Here is a 26627-nt window from a genome sequence, read left to right as displayed (position 1 = left end):
AGCGCCACCATCGATTGGCGCGTAGCGTACAATAAATTTTTTGGCAAGAAATGCCTCTCAGATTGCCGGAAATGGCACTTCTGAGGCCTTGCAAGTTTCATCTAAACATTCTTTATTTTATAATCTCAAGTTTTAGAAATTTACACTCCCCAAAAATTTGGTAAATTAGAAGAAGAAAAAATGGTAACATCACTTTGAAGGGGGAAAAATAGGACAGTATATATCGTTTTAGACTTGTAGTCATTCACTTCAGAGACTGCTAATCTCCATGCATGCATGTCACCACGATTGTGAGCGGCGTTCCCTGTTAATAATTTTGGGCGATAGTGCAAAAAGCGTGGTAGCCCAGATGAGCTGCGCTTACGGTGGTGTTACACGTAAATATTCGGGCATCATGATGCTAAATAAAGAAAATCATTATGCCTATATTAATATTAATGTCACAAACACTCTCCACGGAATTGTCGGGCAAAAATTTGAAAAAGATTCGGGCAAGCTACTGCATATTTATATATTATATAAATATTTTTTTCTCCTCTTAGGCTGCCCGAATTTTTCAGGACTTTTGCCCTAATTTTTGTCCTCTGGAAATTTGGGGGGCAGTCTGCCCCCTGCCCCCCCCCCCGCCTCGTACGCCTATGCCACCAAGCACCATTAAATGTCTCTAGTGTAGAGAGACTATTGTGTGGTTCAGCATGCAGATGTTTCAATGTTTATCACGCATGTGACTTTAGTTTCATATGTAAGTGAAATGTCATCGTTTTGTAATATTGTAAACATTATATTGCCACCTCGAGGTGATAGGTGGAGGGTATTTCCTCCATTCTCCTTATTTATTAGTTTTATTCTTGAGGGGGGGGGGGGGGGTGGAGAGGATATAGTTGTAAGCAATGTTCCATTTCTATGACATATTTTGTTTGGCTATGTATATATATAAGTTTAAACTTCGAAAATTGCATGTAGTGAAATCCATGTTTAGATATTATGACTTAAATCACACACAATGAATCAGCAAAAAAACAAGAAAGATATATGATTGATTTCTTATAGAAAAACATTAGTAAACACACATTGTACAACGTCATTGCTTTGATGTGTAGCCGTCGAAGCCGTGTAAGAAGTTGTATGTTTTAATGTTTATAGTCAAAGAAATATTCCAAATTGTCGCTCTCTAAACAACTCAAAAGCATGTTTTCCGTTGATATACAAAGATTTGTCGAACTTGTCTAACCTGATTTGTAACAATTCTACAGCCTACCCTATTAATGAGGATCCCTGAGGCAATTACTGACAGATCAGCTACGAACGACATGAAGATATTTCAGTGTCAGGAGCTGAAGAAGTGACTTCTTTTCTTATCACCTCCGTCAGCCATTGAAATTATGACATGCTCGTTTGCCGTTATAGGAATCACCAATACAGCATTGTTCTTTGTTTATATTAAAATGTGTTCTTAGATCATTAATCACTCGACAGCTTCAAAGATAAGAAAATATTGAACTGTCGTCTGCAAGGAAGGCGAAACATTACCATCTCCATGGTAACATGGTGCGCTGTGCTCTGTTGTAGCGCGTTTTGTATGTTATAGCCTAACCATTTCATTTCTTTTTGTCGGTTTTTAAACTCTAATCATTATTTTTGTAGACAACATGACATGTACCGATTGATGGTTACATTGGTTTCAATTACACTATACAGTATATCTTTGCTATTCAAAGTGGGGGTCTGCCAAAGATTTTGGAGGGTCGCCAAAAACTTCGGAGGTGAAACGAAATTGCCGATATTTTGAGGGGGAAAAAATACTGTAAATAAATTACTTCAAGAGTTGCAAAATAACACCATTTTGCAACTATAAGCACCCTTAATCATATGAAAAAGGGGGAGGGCATACCTCCTCCCAGTAGAGCTCTTCCCTCAGGACACATCAAGCGCCCTGTAGGATCGCCAAGATTATGAGGGTGCTAATTGTGGTCACCAAGCAAACATGTTTAAATACCAAGACTCTGTACACCATTCAGTATATATCCCTTATACATATCCTTAACAAATATATATCCTATCCTACCATGTGTATCAAGCTTTTACGTTGTATCACATAGTTTATATAGTTCATCATTGTTCTATATTCAATTTGTGATTTATAGCTTCTATTTACTTTCAAATGACATGCTCAACCTTTTTTGTTTTGGATACAGATATCGATAAAATACCATTGTTTAACCTAAAATCTATTATAGGAGGTTAATTTGCATTTAGTTTTCCTACTAGTCATCTCAACTTACATGTTATAGGTCATTCACAAAAAATAAAGGTTATTACTTTTAACTTAAAGTTTAACGACATGTCTTTACAATGTAGTAAACCATTTACTTGGCAAGTTGCCTAGATATCGGCTCGAGAAACATAACAAGAGTTAAGTGGTAACACATGTTTCGGAAGTAGCGAGGTTAAATGGTCTTACTCTTAAACGTTTTTATCAAACTTTACATCGCAAAGGTCAAAGCGTTCCGGGTAATTACATTCATTTTGGTACACACATAATCCATTCATAAAGTATGTACGACTTATCTATCATTCGTGTATAGCACAATAATAACAGGTGCCCATACAAGTCATGTATTGATCTAATAATAATGAAATATGTATTTTGATTTATATATGCAAAAGGTTAATGGGTTTTTACAGTAGGATCACCAGAATATGTACTGTTCAGTGAATGTATAGGCCTATAAATAGGCTAGTGTAGACATATATATATAGGCTAGTGTAGGCCTATCCGCGTCCCATGAATGGCAAACTGTGTGTTGAGGCGAATGTATATGTGAGGAGAAAATGTACTTCAAGGATTTATTTACTCTCAATGAAAAAGACATCCCGTCATCACCCCCACCCCTCACACCACCACCATCACCACCCTACACTTACCCCCCCCCCCCCTCTCCGCTCTTTTCATTGGCACCAACGCAGTAATGATAACACACAGTTCTTGAATATTACCTGCCATATGCTTATCTGGATGGGGGAGGAGAAGGGGAGGGCCAAACGGCTCAGAATATGGTGCGCCAGTCAGTCCGAGACGCTTTCTCTTTAGTCGCGAAAGATGCTAGCTTTATAGACCTGTCAGAGGCGCCAAATACACCGCTCTCTTCAGGTCTCAGCACCAACAGTTGTTTCACTAACCGGTGGCAATTAATGCCCCACTAGTAATTGATGTACAACACCCGCCGACGCCGGAACTTCCATGAGGACTGGGCCAACAAGAACCAATAATCACCCCACCCATCAAAATGGATGCCCAAAAGGCATTAAAACCTAGCCTGAGCTATGGACTACAATATGAGATCAAATTTTTCGAGGTCTGGAAAATCTCGCGACTCACTTTTCGGTCGTGTCCCATGGTTTATGGACTCTATACCTGTACAATACCACCTTCAATTGTACGCAACATAACAAAATATACCTTCGGCATATATTTCTTCCATCAAATCATTTGACAGTTTGACCAAGATGTCAATCAACTGTAAAAAATATCCCTTTGAGACGAAAAGCAAATTTCTTTTAATATTCTTGTTTTATTTAAAAGAAAGGGGGGAAAACGCGTTTACCTTTGTTGTCACAACGGACACATTGTCAAACTTGTCAAAATGGAATTTGTGGTATGTTATAAATATTTGACATATTTTTCATTTTCTTTCACAGGTTTTTCTCTTTGGGTAATCTGCAACGTTTTCAAAAAGATGACAGAAGTCCGTCTGATAGCTTTGTTAGCCTGCATGGTCGCCATGACGACGGCATTACACGGTACGTTCACCTTTTGATAAATGAGACGTGTTGAGGAGTTGTGTCCATCACTATTTGATGATTTTTCTCTCTTTCATTTACAAGAACTATAGGACTGTTGCTGCTAAGTTATGATTTTTTAAGCGAATGAAAAGAAACTAAAGCGCCAAGAATTTCAGAGATGCAGAAAGGTTTTAAGGCATAGGTGTCTTCCTTACCCAAAGACCTACCCCTGCCCCGGGCCTTCAAAAAGAAAGTACCGTAAACAAAACTTATCCACATTGGGCATGCATTCATAGGCCTCCCTGCATGATGGTGGCCGTATGGTTATCATGGGAGATGTCGATTTTTGAGCATATACTTAACTGATAACGGATAAACATATTCTACTTATCACTGTGAAAATGTGCATATATATCAATCTATTTTGCTCGAAATGCTTCCAAATTACTTAATTCCAAGCCACCCCCCGACCCCCTCCTCCAAAAACAAAACACCTACAGCGATCAAACTCCCGAATGGATTTACACTGCTAACACTTACTCCACGCACACGTTAACGTCGTTTTTGCCATAAACACGTGTTTAATATACAGTTTCATACGTAAAGCATGAATAACACGATTGCGTACTGTATGTTCCATGAGAGTAAGTTACTGGGATATTTGGATATTATCAAGTCACTAAACTCGTGTCCTATTATACCAAGACTCATATCAAGTGATCTAGTTCCATGCGATTCAGTCTTTATCGTTCTGTTAACATACCACCGTGTGTATTACTAACTTAGAAAGAGCACATTCCTCCGCGGAAGATGAAAGTATGTAGATAAAGTGATAAGTTCGTGATTTCTAAACATCACATACCCGAAAAAAGACCCACATTTATCTCCTTATAATGTGTACAGATAGCCATAAGTATAGCCAAGCACCCAATGGTTGACAAACACACAGCCGTTTTTTTTCTGTTAGTATATTTGTGTGAACATTTTACTAAAATTTTGGAAATTGGCATCAACATAAATTGATGTTAGAATGGAAACATGTAGAGATTGCAGTTATTAGTGCTAATTTAGGAGTGAATGAATTATCCCATACCATGTTATGATGTTAACACAATTGATACTGAAATCAATGTCATCGTTAAGCCATGTTAAGATTTATTTCTTTAAATTCTAAATTCAGCATTGGCAAATCCCATAGCCATCACAGAGAATAAACACTGTAATAAATGGAAAACAGTACACGATTACAACCCATGTGGTTTGATGATGTCATAGTTACGATTGTTTACTGTCTTTGTCAACTGTGTGATAATGAACATTAAACATGAGATATCTCACAAATGGAATTAGATTTTACTTAGCTGTTTAGGGAATGTTGTTCATTGCAATTATCGCTATCACGTAGACCAAACATGATGGTTGTGGTTGTGTCTCGTTAAGGTAAAGATAATGCATGGTTGTCTGTGCTTCACTTTGATGCGTCACTAAGTTATATACATAGGCCAATTTATATATACTATGAAACTCTTTGAATCTCGATATCCGTTATCTGTGGCCGTATTCTACATGTTTCGTTGTTTACGATTGATCGTCTGCGAAACTTTTAATCGATGATTCATGTCTGACAAAAATGATCTGATAACTTTTTTTCCCGCTGAATCGATCGAACATAAAATATATACGAAAGATAAAAGTGGAAAAAACGTGTCTGGCGCTTCACGACCTGACCTGGGATGATGGGATATCTGGTCCGTCGCATCTCTGTGATTACTCAATCGCGCAGCGAGATCGCTCCTCCTGGTTTGATCAGCCATCGTCTCGAATTATTCATATTAACAATTAGACCGCGCACCAAAGAGAACTGCCCAGCTGGATGTCGATACACAACTGCGAAAAGTCTCAAGATGATATAAGGATGTACCTACAGTTCCCAAGCATTGCTTCGTTAAACCTGATATTGCTTTCAATTTTGTGGATTATTAAACCGTGATCACCATCCCATCAGACGGAAGTCCTCTTAGATCATATTGCTTTCTCTTTTGTCACAGGAATTAATCTTTCATATCGTCTGCATCGGTGTGTTGGCAACGTGTAACGTCTATGTTCTACCGCTCACGAATTCATGAATATAAGCATCACTCCGGTACCTCATTTGCATCAATGTCAGCCACAAAAACAAAACACAAAACCGTTTGCTGTGTTACTTTGTACAAGAAAAATAAATATCATCATTTTATAACCTATATGGATTTAGTTAGTAAATTTAAAGGTAGTTGAAACTAGGAATTTGCGAGACAAATTGGAAACTGAAATTATCGTCATCATCATAAACTGAGTAATTGTACTTTTGGGCGAGAAAGAAACTTTATAGCGTGTGTATGCAGCATGCAGTACTTTAGTGCATTAGTACATCTGATATCGAAATGAATGGTAAATTGTTTAATGTTAGACATTAAGTTAACGCAACTAACTGCTTTAAATGAATTCATCGGATTTCACACGCATAATGATACATGTAGTTTGGGCAAACCATTACACAAGATTTGCTGAAATAAAAAAAATTACAGTATCACAGTCTTCTCACAGTTGCGGTTCCTTTATCGATACTAGGCTGCCAACAAATAATTAATATATGCATATCTTCACAATTATTGAATATGCATTAACCTTTAAAACTTATCAGCCGTTATTATAGTCTTTACTCTCGTATTATGCATTAAAGCTCTCTTACTGACAGCATATGGACAGTTCTTAACATTTATCTTATAAGAACATGATATTCATACTGCTTATAATGCCATGCAGAAAAAGGGATAAAGTTTATAGAAATTTGTCCCAAATGAGTGAATTTATTTGCGATTAATAAAACCACGTCAGTCTTCAGTGTAACACAGATACAAAAAGGCCTCAATTATCATCCAGTTTAAGGCGCCGAGAACGGCAATTGTGAATAGATGCCAATTTGCCTATACGAGATACCAATAAGACCTAAGATATATACCACACTAGTGAGAACGATCGCAAGTTTCAATCTAAGGTAGGATAAATTTCTATTTAAAGCTGAGTGCTCATTAACTCATCTATATAAAACAGACTCATAACAATTGCTCTTTTTCTTATAAAACAAAATGGTGATTATAATGTAATAGTCATCACACTGCCAACAGGGTCTATTCTATAGCTGAACGGTTCTATTGCCCACTCTTGATGTTGTGAGCTTTACTTTATATTAACGTAACTTGAACAAAGCCACCGATTCCCCCCCCCCCACCTCTCACAAACCATGCATGTAATTAGAAGTGTTATAACATTTGGTGAATTTGAGATCTTGTCAGAAAATGACTTTGAACCCCTGCAAAGTCGCCAGTGCGAACAAAACTATCATATCTGCAGCATTCTAAAACAGTTTCCACCGGGGAAAATCTCAGCTTGCCCACCTGAAATCTGTCAAGAACGAGACCCCGGAACGATCATGATTCGTCCAGTTTTCAGTTTTCTTTCCCTAAGTATTATTCGTTTCTTCGTCTCGGGCGGATCGAGTGTGTATAAAAAGAAGGATCCTCCATGTGGAACGCCAAAAGGGTCAACAATACACGACAGTAGTGTCAGTGTCATCCAGTGAACTTGCCCGCGTCTGCAGCGCTTCTTGCAAGCAGTCCTTTTTTTCGCCTTTCCTCCGATCAGGTCAACACAACTGGGGTCGTGTTGTTGGCAGCTCTACTTTCAATTTGACTTGTCAAAATCGATCAATCTCCCGCAGTTCGATGGGTAAACGGGCTGCAGATACAAGCTATCGATGACAGTCAAAGACCCAATTGGTTGATGGTATTATATATACTTTAATGTGTGATAATGCCACTTCTTTTTTTGTTAACGTATACCTTTCGAGGCAGTGCATACTATACCCTTGAGACACCAAATTTTTCACTCAATTAATTATTGAAGAAAATCAGAAATGAACAATGGAATTCACACCACGCGGACTGTATAGTATGCATTCTTTGACGTTTATATTTCATGGGCAAAGTTTACCCTTTGATTTTGATCGGCTGTAATCGAATTATTTCTTGGATTAAATATCACGTTACTTAAATGCCTTTTTCATCAAGATAAATATGGACATATAAATGTTGCCTAGACCACATAAAGTTGGCTAATTATCCAAACGTTCGTTATATTAATGTACAGGCTATTTGGGGTTATGCACTTACTTCAAAACAATAGCAACAACGACGACGACTACTTCACTACCACCAACAACAAAAAACAACATCGACGTAAAACAAATAATAATAATAATAATGAAGACCGGAATTACATCCATGGAAAAGTAATAGTCTAAACTATCGCATTCAGGTACACGGAAATCACGTGACAATTAAACGACCCTGTGATATTTGTCATTTTTTTTTTATTATCTTTAGATATCATTAAGTTTGTTGGTTTTTTTTTACTATATGTTAGAATGGCCCCGCATAGTGCCGAATGAAGGAGGGCGCCGAACGCTAACATTTGACAATAAAAAAAGCACTTGTCTATACAAAAATGATGAGTTGTGGTAATATTTGAACGGGGCATGCAGGTAGTAACCCTCTGGTGTGATGTAAACGGTGTGATATGTAATACATTGTGTAAGTAACGGTATGTAGTGTATTTGATGGGAGAAATGAAGGGGCTGGGGTTGAAAAGTGAAAGGGGTGTTCTGAAAGTGTACTGTTTAGCCTATAGTAAGTTATACTTTTAATGCAGCTGATTGTGAGGTATTAAGACGTATAATTTATTATTTAATTTATTGTTTAATAGCCCTTCACACCCCCCCCCCCTAATATGTATATATATGATATCCTCTCTATGCCTATCGTATTCACTAACTTATGAAGGTTTTAGCTGCAGTTATTGCCAATCAGCTTTATACTTCCAACTATTACTTCTGTTTGAGTTATATTAAGTCGAGAAGACATGTGTTCTTGTAAATTGTAGATGTTTTATAGCATTTTAAGGATCAATGCAAAATTCATCATATTGCATTAGTTTGTCACATAGTGAAAAAGACTATAATTGAAATGATAATTCATGCACTCGGCTGTATTATCATTGCACAGGAACACAGCCAGCTACTTTAAGGATAATGAAAATAAGAACTGTACACGAATGTGACCGAGTTTCAAAAGTGAGCAAAGCCTCTCGATTTCTTTCTCAGACTCATAGGAGGTGAGATATCATTCTTGTGTCCCCTTATCTTCGTGGGTGCATACACCCTTAATAAATTCAAAACATGCAAGAATGAAAGATGATCGAGATGAATTAGGGAATAAGAAATCAAACTACATAACGTCTTCCTCAAATGTTTACGGTCGCACAGCGTGTTGCTATGGGACATATCTACATCAGCAACGGGCATGCGCTCTATTGATTAACCTTGTAATGAGCCAACAAGAACAAATGTTGTCACCGGTCATATAGTGTGCAGGGTAGCAGTGCGTTAACAGATACGGTCATAATTAGACATTGCAATGGTGCCGGTTGGGTGGCATATGTTTTGCGGAGTTTGTCCCATACATTCTTCCAAAGAAGATGGTGGGTGTTAATACAGAGGGTTATAAAGAGAACACACCTTCACTAACCAAATTGATCAGATTAACTTTTGTTGCCGATCAATTGTGTTTGTAACACATATTGCCGAAACAGAATAGGGTAAATATAGTATTGTGAAGTGTATTCTTCTCTGGCTGAAACGTCTTTGTTTTACTCCATATTCTTAATGAGCATGTATCAGTACAGAACATGTACATGAGTCATGGTAAGTCACAATTTTCTCAGAAAGATATCAGTAGGTTATCAATACATAAATATTATGTCATAAACCTGAAGTAATAATAAGATGTTAAAAACTGCATCCGATCATAAAATAAGTTGGAACGGACCCCCGCCCACGTGATTCAGGAAGAGTGCAACAAGAGACATAAGGATATTATGATACTCACAGGCCAAAAAGGATCATCTTGGAGAAGAAACATGTTTGATAGGGGCGCCTGTAGGACCCACTCCCTACTTTGTAGGCCTTTCGTCTACGTTCATGTTTAATGTAATCTAATAGGTTCATATACCCCCCCCCCCAAAAAAAAAACACACACACACACATACATACGCCCGAGCAAACACAACTGCTCTCACCTCCATAAGGTTGTTCTAAGTGACCATTTTAGTGACCAATCATTTGATTCAGAAACGTTCGATAATTCTTTGTTATCGGTAATCAATTTATTCGGAATATTATCTTGACAAATTTCCTATCAGACAGATTTTCATGGTCATTTTCCTCTTTCAAAATCTCAGACGTACCTGTGTTCTTTACCTTAAAATCCTTGGATGAGTACCCAAGGAGTGGGTTTTAGGTTGAAAAGGCGGCACGTAGAAAGAGTCCCCACTAAGCTTGGAGTTGGGTAAAGGTTAAGTTCTTAGTTGAACACGGTACAGTCCAACCAGGCCACATTGTTGGGTTACCGGCAGGGAGCCATACCTGATACTGAAGAAAAAAATGACATTTTGATAACGGAGATCAGTTGCACCTGAAAATTGGTAAATCTTTGCTAGGAGACTCTCTGTTATGGTTTTGTGACGTTTCACAAAATACTTCGATATTGTTTGAAATAACTAGGATCACAAACACCTGTTCAAAAATTTAGCCTTCGTTTCAGTCAATAGGTTACATTATATCGTAACTTGTGACATCAAGTTGAGGAACAGTTATGTGTTCGTGCTCAAGATAAATGAAATTCAAAACGATGTCCTTATTATATGCGCCACACATCGCGCTTAACACACTTTTTCATACCCCTCCCTCACCCCACCTACAAACCTGCCCTCCCAACATTCCCCTTAGTTCTTACTACGATATGTGAACCCTAACGAAATTGTGTTTCTCCTGCGAATCCGTTTATAAAGAAGGGTGTGTGGCCCTCGAGCAGTTAAGACCGACCTCCATAAAAGGTGGTCTTGAGGTCCTCCCCCAGGAAACAAAAAAAATTTTAAATTTTTTTAATTAAATTTTTTAAGTGGTAACATACAATTTGACCTCAATTATATTATTATTTGTCATGTAGTCAATATATCTAACGGAAAAATAATATTTAATCTCTTTTTTCTGCCTTATTGTTCATAATATCAATTCCGTTTATTGTCTTCTGCATTCCTGCATGTAAATATTTATATCCATTTATTTTATTCCTATACGAAGACAATGAAAGGTAGGTATAATAAAATGCATATGGGGCGTACTCATGAAAACGTAATAAATGGCTTTCAATGTTGATATACGGATACCTTTTTCCAAAATGTAGGCTATGTAAGTAAATTTTGTGCTATTGAACTTTGGACGTACAATATAAATATACCCTACGAAAGGAACTTGCATTAAGCACGAATCACCACAGTGGTGAATTCTATTCTGCAGAAAAGGGTCAAGTTTTCGTTGCATTTCAGGCATTACAAATTTCAATAATTTTTACAATTTTCACAATCTATAACTGCGGGAGCTACGTTGAAATCACATTACACTCATTGACCATAAACATCAATGCAAATCTTTCGTTTTGATGGACTATGATTATACAAATGAAAAATTAATTTTTCTGTTTGAATAAAGTGTTTTTTTATATAGTGTGTAGATTTTTCTATCACCCTCCCCCTTCTTTGTTTCTTTTTTAATTACATTTATTGAAGTCAATATTTTTGTAGGAATATACTATAAAAGTCGTTTGAACAATCAAAATAAGAATCAGAAACTGACTTCGGGGCAATCAATGGAGGTTTACGAGAGAACTAACCATTATTAAGTCATCCGTTTAATTTTGCAAGGTATTACGAAAAGAACGGAATAAGGAAAACAGAAGATTAAAAGAGATTTGTAAACAAGAAAACGAGAAGGTGATGAGAGAGCAGTCTGCGAACCTATGTTGTTATTAATTAAGAAGTCAAAGGTTTTCTTGGGAGGATAGTATAATGAATCACATGAGTATATGTTGAGAGGGGGAAATCCAGTTTTTTTTTTGGGGGGGGGGCCAGTGTAAGGAATGGTTGATTCGTTTCATATGAGGGTGGGAGGCGCAGGTTGGAAGTGGTGGGGTCGATGTATATACGTGAAACTGTGCGCTGTTTGGTTACAGTACTTAATTGATCTAAGAAAAAATGAAAAACAAAATAACACAGTTTACGTATAGAGCAGAGGAAGTTCTTCGTGTGTGAGCCTAGTTCAACACTAGCTATCCTTGCTACAATTTCATAAAGTTCTATTCTTTATAGTAAACGAAATTATGAAAAATCCGATGTAATTAGCCTTAATTATTGCTGATGCATTTAGGCGTCAGGTTCGTTTCGAGAAACATTGCTTGTTTGTATCAGAATAATTACTACGGGGAATTGGAGAATTTCACGTCTCGTATATATATTGGCCTTTGTCTTAGTTTACTCCTTTGAGACTGGGACAGACGCCTTCAAATCTTACAGGGACAGGAAGGTTAATCATTACATCAACTAAAGTTGCTTTCCATTTTATGTGGAAATATGAACAGTCAGAATAATTTCAAATCTGACAAGTATAAAATTTAATTCACCGGAACTTGATTTGAAAATATTTTTCATAGACTTCTTAGTCTTTGTCTTCTTGACTAGTTTTGTTTTTTAACTTTGAAAACAAAATAGAGCGTATTCTTTACCTTTGGGATGTATCATTCTACTTTCTCAATTTGGACCTGGCGACAATGAAAACTAAGTCAATGACAAAACGTCTGACCCACAAAGTCTAGCTGCATGTAAGAAATATAAGTAGCTCTCATTTTGGTTTCTTCATATTCAATCTTCAATACATATCAGATCCTGGGGTATCTCTCTCTTTTTTCTGTCTCTTTTGTTACTCGTCACCAGACCAGTGTAGCCCTAGATCTAGTGATGAAATTGTTCTTAGTTTATTTAAAAAAAACTTTTTGAAAACGTTCTCTTAACATTGTGTATGATGCGATGAGCTATTGACTATCAGTTGTAAAGGTTGTTACAGAATAATTTCCTTTAAATTTGGTTTGTTCTCGAAGTTATGTGTGACGTTGGCCGTACCTCTGTTACAGTGAGCAAGCGAGTCAAACCTTGATCTAGATTTAATAGTGAAAATGTCTTATTATATATAAGTAGGTTGGTGTGATGGTGTGGGGTGGGGCAGGTTATTTGGTAGGATGAAGTGTTATACTGGTTATATGCTACTCCGAAAGTTTGTAAATGATCGCGGAACTGGTATCAATTAGTAAGTAGTATATAAATGTGCCATTGAATCCGTTGTTTTTGCATCACTCTGCGACAATTTTTGTTGCGGAGCGATTGATTGAGATTGTGATGTAAATTTTCTGAATAAGCACTTTTCAATTTCTTAGTTGTGCGCGATATGGCTTGTCGAAATCCCACGTAAATTCTAACCGTTTTCCGCTAGGCTTAAATTAGCCTGCTTGTACTGCTGTAAACGGGCGCTTATAGTTACAACTTAGGCTAGCCCAAGTTAGTGTTATGCCTACAGGAGCCATCCCAGTTACACTGGTTAGTTTGGCCGTCAAATCACAGAGAAATCACAAGAAATGTGTTATTAATTTGAAATCAGATATAACCAGTTTGACCATTGGTAGTATCAAACCAAATTGCTCAGAAGTAATTTACGAACCCGTCCCGTCATATATTAATTGATGCTATCATTAGTTAGCTGTTACTAGTGGACTGTTAGTGGCCTAATAGCAGCTGTAATTCCAACAGCTCTACATACATTATACAGGGATCTCTAAAGAAATGAGAGATGGGGGGTGGGAGGATCACCGGCAGCTTATTAGTTTTGTGAATGCAAGAGTTGCCAAGATGGAATATTTGAAGTTTAGATTTTTATAGGTAAACATTTCAATTGTTTGATTTCAAATTTTCATTTCGATTTCTTTCGATCAAAAAACAAGTGAAGAGGTCAAAATTCAACCGGTCTCTTCTAATTTCATTTAGATCATTTAATTGTCTGCCTAACACTCTCTTTGCTAAAGTATCGATCAAGCTGAATGATTCATCAGTGCTATATGGAGTTCATCACTAGGCCTAATTAGGCAGCTGCATGCCACTTTCCTACATCTCCCCCCCATTCTGACCCCTGTTCATACGCCTTTCATATATTACATTGGTCACCTGCCACCAAGAAGTTCTGTCAAAAATTGACAAGTATCCATGCAGTGATGATGGTTGGCATAGTGTAGGCTAGCTAACAGATAAATGTTTCTTCCTTTTTAAATATGGATTGAGAAGAAACCATCAAGACGACTGTATCAACCGAATGTGACGTGTACTTTCACACCTTTCTATTCCCCTGTATAGAGGTGAATCTGTATGAACAAATAGAAGTGACTGATGATGCATATGGAGTGACTTTCATTGATGAAACCAGTACCTCGGGAGGTGTTGGACCAGCTTACCACTTTGAAGGCAATGAGGTCTCCGCAGTATTCAAAACAAAGGACCCCACAATCCGCATCTTTGCCAAAGAATTGAAGAAGAAGGATGACTTTTACGTTAAGATGCGGTTAAATCTCTACCCGAGTCATACGGGAGTCATTTTCGGTATTTATGGTGAAGAGCCAGGGGATGACAGGGTCTACTTTGAGCTAGGTTACGATGGATTCAACACGATGGATAAATGTGAGTTCAATATTTGAATGGCATGTTGTGTTTGATGAATTATATACATAGAGAAGTTATATTGAATCAACAGTGTTGATGTTGTGATGCAAAATAAGTAAAACAACAGCCAACCTTACTTCATTAGATCTTAAAGGTGATATTTTCATTTAAGCCTCCTGTTGCCTTATTTATAGAAGTTTTGTCCATATCTAAAGGAAATTGTTCTCCCTCTGTAGTGGAATTTGCAATCCAAGATTAAAGTTATAGATGGAAGAAACATAAAATATTCTTAGTCAATTTGCTTCTATTACATCATTACACTCAGTTTGGTAATGTTTCACATTCACTTTGTTACAGAATGTACTTCTGCGAAATGAACGTGTATGTCAAAAACAGCATGTAGGAATTTGCTTGGCAATTTTACCAGGATAAGCTTTAACTCTGAACTGTTCGTTTAAGTTGATCCATGGGAAATACTTCCGTCATGTTTAGGAAGTAATCATCTTCTTTCAGTCCATCACATCAAAAACAAAGCTACTGTATATATGAAAACTGTAGACTAGTGCATTTGATCTTTTGTTTTCAATAATTGTAGTCCCTAGTTTAATGTCCGCTCACTTCCATTGGAATTTGTCAGTAAATAGTAACCACAGCTACAGCTGCTTGGATGAAGGCGATGAAAGCAGAAGCAGTGATATCTAACATCTAATCCACAATTTCCTGATCCGAAATGGGCTTTATGATAAATACAAATCTAAAATGAGCTAGCACTATTCATTGGATCACCAACCCAATGGGAAGTGCACTCTATAATCCATTCAACCATTGTTATCCCTTTGTACCTTTGGCTGTAAAATATGTCTAGGCTTCTTCCCCAATCAAATATATATGATAATATCTGTCTCCCCCTTTTCAGTGATCTTAAGGTACACTATAGGTGAGGTCACTCAATACAAGGAGTTCCTAGGTCTTCATTTCATCGATGGCGATTGGCACACGCTCCTACTCCATTTTGGAAACTTACGAAAGGCTTCTACCACCGCTAGTGTGTCCATTGATTGCACCGATAGCAGTAAATTGGACCTTAACGGAAAGCTGAGTCGAATCTTTACAAAGAGCAGCATCCCTTCAGCAATACTTCAGTTTGGATCCTCTCCAGACGCTGCAAGACCTCTGCGTCTCAAGGTGAAACAGTTGTTTTTGTTTACTTTAAACTTTCAGAGTATAGCCTATACCTTGTTGCATTTAGTGCCACAACAGACCTTTCATTTCATTTGCATGTAGGAAACTAGCATGAGGGTGCAGCTGGTGATCATGCTTGGTAAACCATTCCCTTGGTACCATGGGATCGCACAATGTAGAACAAGAGGAAACATCTCGTAGTATTAATTCTTAATGAATATTTCGTGACTGTTATTCCAGTAAAAGTAGCATCAGATTTGCTAGGATATAGAGAGTGTTAATTTTAGTATGGAAATGTAGCTTGATGGTTAAAGTTTACATTGTGGTTCTTATCTACTGTAATCTTTTATATTCTTGCTCTGTTTCATAAATGAAAATATTCATGATTTACATGTTTTGTTGTCAAGAGCCAGCACTGAGGTTTTGATCTTTTGTTATTATTGATAATATGAGTCCACAAGAAAAGCTGCATCGGCTGCACAATCCCCTGCAGCAAGGCTGAATCAGTATCAAACAGTAGAAATTATTCTCAGCAGACCAACATTGCCTAGTGTGTGAAGCTGTAAAGTTGTGTGAGAGGGCTTTGCCTTGATACAAGACTGTATACTGTTAACTTAACTTTTACTTTTAACTTCCCATTTGTGTGAAACTGCACATCACAAAAGCTAATGTCATACACAGCCTGGCTGCAAGATGCTGCAGCCCCTCATTGTCCTACTTTAGACACAGTGCCCTTATTGATTACACAGCAAATGCATGTTGTTCTTGACCAATCACGCCCCATCCTGTTTACCTGTCCTTTCATGTTTCCTTTCCTTCTCTCATGTCCCTCCCTCCTTCCCTTGTCATTAAAACTTGGGTCTCTTTCAAGATAACTGGTTGCACAGCATGATCTCCCATTTTCTTTCATTGATATAAAATTCTGCTGGTACTATTTTGTGTTTATGATATCTTGTTATCATAAATATGGTTTATGAACGTCTACATCTATGTCTAAATTTCAGGGCACAATTCAGAAACCCATCTTGATCTTTGGAGGTGACAAGAATGACATTCAAGATTGCGTCCGTTACATAGCAGGGGAGCCCATGTCAGAGGTCACATGTGAGTCTTAACTGCTTTTACAATCAACTTGATATCTTCTATCAACATAGCGAAATAATTTTTATCTGGCATGGCATAGGATAGCTAACCACTATGCAAATATTCCAAACCTCTGCACAGTTGCAAAGATGTATAGCAGTTATTGCTTACAGATGCCTTAAAAGGATTTTATGGTGGTTAAAGATGATTGCAATAAAGCAAAACTTAAAAGTTCTCTGTATTAGTAGGTGAAAACCACATCCTCATAGGATTTTGTACCTCAAAGATATGAATTTTTCACATTTAAGTGATATTTTGTAAATGCATCTGGCAACAACACAATGGATGATGTCATCAGCCTAGGGCAGTTCTGCTGAGAAATGTCTTCCCCCTCCCCCCCCATTCTAATTTGTCAATCATTTATCTACAGAGCAAAAGGATATTTCTACAAAAAAAAAGATACATTTTTTGATGAAATTCTAGGTACAGGCAACTTTTGCAACTAAGCAACGTTCCACGTGTATCAGGTTTCAAGATTAACTATGTGAAGATTATAATAGCCTAAGTAAAGCTTTCAAAGCACATTAGCACAGATCACAGACCTCATTTACCATGATCCAACTTGCTGGAGTAGTTAAGGTTTTAGCCAGTCAAGAAAGGTTACATTCAATCAACCATATCTGGAGTTGGGGGACAAGATATTAAGATTGGTGTTTTCAAATATTTTTCTCTTTAATATAAGATTAACATTGTTCGTCACCAGGTAGTCCAAATAGAAGAACTTTATAATCCACAAATTTGGATTAAATTACTGTTATTACTGTTATCCCCTGGAAGACTCAATGTAAAGTGTTTTCTGACAAATTAATTTAGCTCTCAATGATCTAGCTTTCATCAGCATATTTTCTATATTGTTTGCTCATATTTTCTCTTATTTTGACAGTTGCATCCCACCATGCTCTGATGGAGTCCATCTCGTCTCTGACAGATGCGGTCATCTTGCTCCAACAACAAATGAAGTATCAGGTCTGTTTCCCTAAGTATATTATAGCTTAACCAAGATTCTGTTCTAACGAAGCTAGCCTTACGTTCTATTTTCTTCAATCTCTCTTTCACTCACTCATTCATTCATTCTTTCATTAATTCTTTCATTCATTAATTGACTAAATCATTGATTGATTGATTGATCCATCCATTGATTCATTCATATATTCATTCATTTATTTATTCATTAATTCATCCACTCATTAATTCATTGACTGATTGATTCATTCATTCACTCAGCCATTCATTTATTCATTCATTCATTTATTCACTTATCCATCCAGTTATTCATTCATTATTTTTCTTACGCTGAGATAAAAAGAACATGTTCATACACATATATGGATGGAGAGGTTCAATGGTATATTCACCATACTTCCTCTCTCAGCATAAATCTGTGGTATGATTTCAGATGCTAAGTCTGTGAAGGGATTACTGTCCCTGCCCCCATCCCCTTGCTCAACATACCCCCCTCCCCCCACCACTCATCTATGCTACTCATATGAGTCTCTGTCAACATAAAGGGTGCTATATTCATTCAGTAATTTCCAGAATTTTCCAACTTCATGTAGAATCTCCATTTCATATTGTTTTTAAATTTGAAGCCATAACTACTTTATATCAACTAAGCATCTCTTTTAAAACAACAAATATGTGATACCCTCTGTTTCCATCCCTTGTCAACTGTCTCTGAATAGCATCTGGTAATATTGACTCAAGAATTTTTCTCTTACAAATCCAGCCAAAGTTAGTTATGTAGAAATAAATGGTTTATGCATGAGTCACATGGCCTACATGGGTCACCTAAACTTTTACCCCTTTTATATCTGTAATGAGGGTCGCCCTCCATCAATCACCCTTATTATGACAAAAACAATCCAGAAAAACTGGTTATTATCACCAGTCTTGGTGAAAATGACTTCTGTCTCTAGCAAAATAAACATTTGCTGCACTTTTAAAAGGCAGATTTTGGAATGTCTTTTCTATCTCAAGTATGTCGAAGAAGGGTCGGGTCGTTCTGCTCCTCCTTCCACATACTTTAAATACACCCACCCCGAGGAAAGGTCTTACATGTCACACATTGAAAGTGTTTTTAATGAGAGACTGAATGTGAGTTGAATGGACTCCCTACATACTCTACCTCCAGGAGTGACAGATAAACCATAAATTGTTAGGCTGATGAATTTATAAAAGCACTGTGGTAGCATACATGTACCAGGTATGGTTAAACATAACTCAACCCCCCCGTCCACCCCCCCCCCCAATTCATCATTGTCGTTAACAGTGGAAAATAACACAGCTAAATGTATATTTAACCATTGACTATATTTTCATTGCTATTTTTGTCAAGTTTATTGTTTGTTTTACAATTTCTTTCCAATTGTGTTTTATGGTCTTTTGAGGGTAGGGAGGGTGGGGGGGGGGTTGAACTTGATGATATATGTCACAGAGAAATGCAGTTTCACAGTGAGTTTCTATAAATAAATAAACTATGTATTGATTTACATTTGATATTCTTTACTGGGATTGATGTTTATCTTTCATTTTTTTGTTTTTTATCGACAGAATGTAGAGCTCAGACAATTGGCAAGAACGATAGAAGAATGTGCCTGTCAAGGTAAAATTGTACAAAAATTACTAGATTAGGTATCAACTGGATACTAAAAGGTGATAACAAATCAAATTGATGGAAATGCATTTGGATACTTGAATAAAGTCTGCTACATCTATATAAATATCCAATGACGAAATATAGATATGTTATGAACTGGAATATGATTGGATCTTTCAAATTTTGCAAGACAGAAGCCTTAAATACATACTAATATCTGTTGTTTTTGTTGACATTCCTAATAATTCATCTACTGCTTAGCTAATTACTATTGTTCCTTCCATCTGTTGTTGTCCTCAGCCTGTCTAATGTAAACATATTAACGATCATTCCTATAAATCTGTTTGTCGTTCACAGCAGGGAACGAAATCAACGGTCCAGAGATAACCTTTGTAACCTGCGCCGACGAACCTTGCTTTCCGGGAGTGGCTTGCCTTGATATCAAAGACAGGAACGGAACACAAGTCATGGACAGAGTAGAATGTGGACCGTGTCCAACCGGTTACCGTGGCAATGGTATAGAATGCGAGGACATCAATGAGGTATTAAATTCTTGATTTAAGATACTTGTATCGTAGCCCCAGGCAGGAACAGTGCATTGATGTTGTTTGCATCTCTCCACAATACTCCTAGCATCCAAGATTGTTTTATACTTTCCGTTGAAACAGGAGAAAGAAAGCCCGACTGGCTTTATAGCATCCTTTAGTAGTTCCTTTTTGCCGGTACTGATCTGTAACCAGCTATGATCAAATATATCAAAAAGAAAAGCCATAATGTTTTCTTTCCCTCATGTTACTTTTTTCTCTGATATATCTTTTTCTTAACAACTCTTTGTCTTAAATAAATAAAAGTAACATGAATTGTGGCATGTTGGTTAAATGAAAGATGCAAACTAAAGAACATGAATGGTGTCTGCACTATTAGCTTAGGGCCAGTCAATGTGATTTGTATGGATCAGGGAAACATATATACAGGGGATATGATTAACCTCAGCTTATTTTATTTCAAGATGATAAATTGTTGCATCCATACTTAATTCATATTACGTCCCCCCGCCCCCCTCCCCCCCCCACAAAGTTGCTATCATTTCATGAATAAACTGATTTTAAGGTATAATTTATGGATGAACCTAACTTGCATTTCGTGTAAATAGTTTTTATTTTACCTATTGTTTTCCCCTTCTTCTTTTACAATTTTCGCACAGTGTATGGAATCTAATCCTTGCTTTGTGAATGTCACTTGTGAAAATAGAGTACCAGGATTCTTCTGCCCACATTGCCCTGAAGGGTTCAAGGGGGTGGCTATCAATGGAATCGGACTGGAGGCTGCTAGGCACACTAAACAGGTGAGGAACTTCCACCATCACAACATAATTGTTCTCAAGGAAGTGCGTTACTAGTTTACTAGTGGTCAGACTGATTTCAAATGGACAATTAGTCTAAACTGACAGTATTAAATTATTCAAACAATTTCTCTCTCTTTTTGTCTTTGTATCATCGCCAGCCTTGTACAGACACTAACGAGTGCGAACTGCCAAACACTTGCACGCCAAATTCAGCCTGCTACAACTACCAGGTAAGCTGCTGTGTGAACCGTAAAACTAGCTAGCCTTTGATACAGACAAGTATAGAGTTATGGTCAACAGATCACGTCAGTTGTATATATATATACTCTAGCAACTATTTGTGATAATAACCTGAAAGTAGAAAATGCCTCTTAGCTTTCATAGCATATTTATCCCGTTCAAAACCTTTATTTGGGGGAGGTGGGGGGGGGGGGGGGAAACTTGTGTAAAACTCAAACAGAGATTCAACTCCAGTTGCTGTTTGCAATGCTATGAAATAAGTTATTTATAGGTGAGTGTTAGCTTAGAAGCCAACAAACCAATGTCTGCAAATTATACTTGAGCGATCTAGGTTTTGGTTAATTGTAGAACGATATAAACTAGGAGTATTCGTTAGCTCTTTTGAAATAGGGCACCCAATCAGAGCTGGCACATAATTGTTTTAACAGTTTTAATACAAATCACTGTGAAGCCATTCATACTGAACTGTGCCCGCAATTTTCATCGAATTACAGCATGATCGAAACAAGCACCTGTTCTGCCTGCCATGTGTTGACTTGTTCTTTGTCTCGCATAGCATTAAACCATTATTTTACGTTTGCTATTGAACACACTCATTTCTCTTTTAAAGTTTTGTGTTCTTTCCTGATCAGCATTTGCTATGACACCTTTAACCAAGTCACCTGCTCTTAACACCAGCAGGTAACAAATTATCTTGAAATTGTCAGGCGTACGTCGACCCTGAAAGTCATTTTTAGGGGAAAGCAAGACAAATCTGCACATTACAAGTTTACAACAATTATTATTTTTTTTTAATAACAAAGAATTTAGGAGGGCATAGGTCACACTTACTTAATATTCTGTGTCAAAGCTTAGCATCACAAGACAGCTTTTCACATGCTGAAAAAAAAGGAAGCAAAGTTTTTTTTTTTTTTTTATCTCCTAAAGCCTCTTTTTGTTTTGCTTTTGTGAGTTTTTTTTTGGCCTCTACCAGCAGAGCTGCCATTTTCAATTTACTATTAGAACATTAATTATCTAATATCCATGTAATAACTTGATGGCTTGATACTCTGTGTGTTTCTCTTTGATGTTTCAGTTTATTTCACTAAACACTTTTAAGACAATGTGTGAAAAGGAAGGTCAAGGAAATAAAACTTATGAAAAGGATTTAAAAATTATTCAGAAAGTCATAAATCATAGATAGAAACCATCCAATATAAGCATTTTAATAAATCTAGAGTAAGAAAGCATAGAACCAAGTAATGGGTGAAAGGATTGGAAGATTACAACAAAAGGCTCTGATAGTCCTAATCGGGTAAAGAGAGCAACTCTGTATAGAAGTGAGTTTCTAGAAAGAAGCATTCTAAAAAGTAGATTCTAATGCAGGATTTCTTCAGTTGTGTTGTTGTACAGAGAGGTTAGCTAAAAATTGAAAGGGGATGGTTGCTTAAATGATAAAATATTATGTCTTTTTTCCCCTAATATTCATTACATTCCTTTTTATCTTTATGCAAAGGCCACAAATTGATCTTGACAAAATTAGTAGAGTGTTAATTTTCTATCCCATACAAGTGGAAATGCAAAGAAAGATACTCGGGGGGAAAAAATAGTTCACTTTAAAAAAAAGTTGCAAAATCAATGGTGACGCTTGTCTTGTTAACATTGTAAAGATTCCAGAGCCATCGTCAGAATGCGAGATTTTTTTTCTTTACTTTTTATGAGAATGTGTTTTCTTTTGTTAACATTTTTTGGCAATTACATGAGCTAACATAACAGTTTGAGGCACCTGTTTGCCCACCTGATGATAAAGGTATGGAAGATCAAGGTCTCTCAAACAAGACTGATTCTTTCTTCATGAATAACTGCTCGGCTGTGTGCCTTTTATCAGACTAATTCTTTCTTCATGAATAACTGCTCCGCTGTGTGCGTATTATCAGTCAAGGTTACCATGTTCTTTCAGGGTTCTTACCATTGTGGAAACTGTCTCCCCGGCTACAGCGGTAACCAGGAAGACGGTTGCTTTCCTGACAGGATATGTCCCGACGGCTCCCAAAACCTCTGTCACGAAAATGCCGATTGCATCATTCAGAACAGAGGGGGCAAAGTCTGTGAGGTAAATTTCCACCATCTCTGTTAAAAGTCGACTACAGAGTAAATGTTGGTTTATAGCCACTGATGCAAATCCTATTGAGTAAAGTCGATGTATGAAAAATAGGCTAAGTTTGACCCCCCCCCCCCCCCGAGGAAAGTGTTGAAGTTCCATGAAAAGAGTCGATGTTTGAGAAGCAACAGGCCAATTGTGAAAGTAGTACAATTAAACTTTCAGTATAATTTATTTTCAAGTGTACATGAAGGATTAGAACAAGCGCCCGTGTGGTGAAAGGCAAAATATACATCCATCCCATGTTGAAAGCCCATTCTAGTAGTACCAGTTATAGCAGTCCTTTTGTTTTGCTGTTAATTGTTCTGACTTATGGTACAGATAATCAGATTTTAAAGTAAGCTTTGATGCCCTCACAGGGAAAGGATAAACTGTATTCAGGCATTTTGATAGTTAGGTCAGTAATACTAGTTGAAGCATTCCCTTCTTTATTTGTCAATTTCTTTTATTTTATATGAATTATTCATATTTTAATTCCACAATTTCTTTTTTTCAGTGCCATGTTGGATGGGCTGGAAATGGAACTGTCTGTGGCAAGGATACAGATCTTGACGGTTTCCCTGATCAAGAACTACCTTGTAAGGAGTTCTCCTGCCGAGAGGTAATTTGTCCACCATTCTCTATTTAGTACAGACAAGTCAAACGAAACTGTATGGTTCAAAGGTCATGATGACAAGTTGTTTGTATGAAGAAGTCTTAGTCAAGAGTTCAAAGGAGTGGTGAAGCTTCATATTTCACTTCTGATTCGTGCCTCCATTTATTGACCATTGTTGCAACTTTGTCAAGTTTTATGGTCCAAAAACAAGGCTAATACAGGTCAAAGGTTGAATGTAGATGGAAAATTAAGTTTGATATCTTGCAGCCTTTAAAAAGCCACTGCTGTTGTAGGTTGTATTTGTTGTATCACTTTTATATTGTAAGAAACGACCCTTTAAACAGCAGTGGCTCATTCATCAAAGTGGCTGGATCATGTAGTCTAGCCCAAAGACCATGAGGTTATCTCCTCAGAAACAAGGCAAAGCTCAAAAGAAAATGAAGGAAGTTTTGACACCTTTGCAATTCTTTACAATCTTGTTGTTATGGACACAGGTGATGGATGTCATCTGTGGATTCTCGGTTGTTTGTGTGAAGTAAAAAGAGCATATTTGGGAGTGCGATATTAGAACTGGTAAAGAAATACTGGATGAATATTCATGACTTGACTGAAAAGCTGATGTCATCAGTTAAGCCTTAAAGGAGTATTCCAGACATAGAAAATGTTGAATCTAAAAGTAGCATAGTTACATAAAACATTACTAGCTCTCCTATTTTCCTTCCTGTTTTTACTTGGACTGTAACATATTTGAACAATTTAAGTTCTGTCCACTTAACATTAACATTCAGTACTGAAACTGCTGGAATACAGTAGTTGCACTTACAGCCTAGCTAACCATTGATTAAAGATAGGTAATTGCAATGAAAAGTCTCTTTTTCTTGTTAAAATATTTGTAATATCTTATGCAACAAAAACACTCTGGTAACTGTAAATTTTTATGTCAGAGTTCTCCCTAGTTGTGTAAAACGTAGGAAATAAATGAACTTTTTTTTTTAGTATATTTTGTTTTGTAGTCCAACAAAACTCAACAACATATTAAACCAAAATTTTCCACATCCTTTGTGAACTAGTTTTCAGCCACCAGAACACTAAATATGATTTTTTTTTTAACACTTTTCTCTCTCAATCTCCTTGATACAGGATAACTGTCCAGACATTCCCAACAGTGGTCAAGAGAACATTGATGGAGATGCCTACGGTGATGTTTGTGACGATGACATTGATAATGACGGTATTCCCAACTTGTCCGTGAGTACCTTTGGCCTCAATCTTGAAATCTTTTGTCGCACCAGATCATTACATTAAGAATGCCGTTCAATACCGTGTTTGACAAAGACAAAACCTCCCATCTTGAAAAATTCTTTAGCACGAAGTATATTTATCCATTCAATAATCTGTTATTTCCTAAAGCCATAACATATACTAGATTCCTAGAGAAAGGCACTTTATTTGTTGTGTAAGATCTGCCTCTTCGTCACCAATCTGAAAGACCACACGACTATTGTTTCTTAATTTGTGGTGTGGAAGTTTTAGAGGTGATATTCCCTCTAAGAATTTTCGGTTGGTTAGACTTGGCATTTGAAATACCATTACTAAGAAATACAATATTAAGAACTAGTATCGTTTGATACAGGTGGCAAACGCCTGCAGTGGAATTACGACCATCCTTACCAGTTTTGAACCTCTGGACATACAATGAGCGTCCATGGCCTAGTTGGTTAGGGTGTCCGCACAGGTTTGAATCCTGGTGGAGGCTGGAAGTCTTTTTACTGTTCTGTATATTCCACCTCACTAACTTTTCAATTATATATATATATGTATATATATAATTGATACATGTACAGGGCAGAAGATTGCACTTATTCTTTAAGGGAACTGGAAATACTGGTGGACCTAGGTTTTAGCTGAATCAGATTGTTCTAATCAGTTGAGCTTTGTTTCTTCCCTATCATGAGCCTAAACCTTTCTCTTATCCATCCCATCTTGTGTTTCAGGACAACTGTGAATTTACCCCCAACCCTAACCAGACGAGGTCGGCTAGCTTCGATTCGATAGGTCTAGCTTGTGATAACTGCCCGGCGGTCTACAACCCTCAACAGATCGACACAGACGGTGACGGAGATGGAGACGAATGCGATGAGGATATCGATAACGACGGTAAGAATACTGAATATTTCATGTATCCACAGTTAATTTCACGTTGCAATGTCCAAGCAAATTCGAAAAAGACTCTTTGTACATGTGACGTTAATGAGTTTCAATCCATCCAATATCAACAAGCAGTGGAAACTTTTTGCTTTTTTTAGGGGGGGGAGGGGGGAGTGTGGGACCATTTAAACAAATTGCCTGTTACCATTTTTGTCCTTTTTGGTAAAAAAAAGTGTCAACTGAACACGAAGAAAAAGCTTGTTCAATTTTTCCACGTTAAGTATAAGAGGATTACCCCTGCTGTATAACGGTATCATTTCTCTCTCTAGGTATTTACAACATCTTGGATAACTGCGTCTACGACCAAAATCCATTTCAAGAGGATAATGATGGTGATTTCTTGGGTGATGCCTGTGATAATTGCCCCTTCCATTACAACCCCAGTCAGGTAACTTTCTTCAGCTACATTTATTAGATTATTTCATTTAATTTTTATTATTATTTTTTTATTCTTCAATTTTGTTTATTGGGTACATATATTTTTAAAAGGAATAATCACTATTGAACACTGAACACCCCCCCCCCATCCCCCTTCAGTCATGATGTAGAGGTTTGGGCACAAATTCAACTGTTTTTTATCCGTTGCTGGAAGCAAAAAGGAATCTGCGATGGTGATGGCATGCGTATGTGTATGTATGTAACACTTGCTTGTAAACATGAAAACTCAAAAGTTAACGGGGGATTAACTTCATACTTGGTGTTTGAA

General features: G+C 37.1%; 1 protein-coding gene across 11 annotated transcripts in view; it reads left to right on the top strand.

Moving 5' to 3' along the window:
* Positions 1–26627, top strand: part of LOC139978319 (cartilage oligomeric matrix protein-like) — a 44007-nt gene that overhangs the window by 5369 nt on the left and 12011 nt on the right. For 9 of the 11 annotated variants that reach the window (XR_011796948.1, XR_011796946.1, XR_011796947.1 and 6 more), the window contains exons 2-15: positions 3700–3801; positions 14170–14490; positions 15389–15657; positions 16659–16758; positions 17681–17763; positions 19348–19399; positions 19751–19935; positions 20598–20738; positions 20897–20968; positions 22918–23070; positions 23615–23719; positions 24854–24961; positions 25708–25870; positions 26191–26309. Coding sequence is in view for 4 of the 11 variants with exons in the window: in XM_071988397.1 (XP_071844498.1) it covers positions 3738–3801; positions 14170–14490; positions 15389–15657; positions 16659–16758; positions 17681–17763; positions 19348–19399; positions 19751–19935; positions 20598–20738; positions 20897–20968; positions 22918–23070; positions 23615–23719; positions 24854–24961; positions 25708–25870; positions 26191–26309 (1935 nt within the window). In the remaining 7 variants the exon portion in view is untranslated. Of the gene's footprint in view, positions 1–3699; positions 3802–13189; positions 13702–14169; positions 14491–15388; positions 15658–16658; positions 16759–17680; positions 17764–19347; positions 19400–19750; positions 19936–20597; positions 20739–20896; positions 20969–22917; positions 23071–23614; positions 23720–24853; positions 24962–25707; positions 25871–26190; positions 26310–26627 lie in introns of those variants that run through there. The other 2 variants (XM_071988400.1, XM_071988401.1) reach the window with 2 other exon arrangements.

The sequence above is a fragment of the Apostichopus japonicus genome, chromosome 13 (assembly GCF_037975245.1).
Source record: "Apostichopus japonicus isolate 1M-3 chromosome 13, ASM3797524v1, whole genome shotgun sequence".
In the NCBI taxonomy this organism is placed as follows: Eukaryota; Metazoa; Echinodermata; class Holothuroidea; order Aspidochirotida; family Stichopodidae; genus Apostichopus; species Apostichopus japonicus.
The sequence above is the reverse complement of the archived record's forward strand: the minus strand, read 5'-3'. Positions and strand labels throughout refer to the sequence as shown.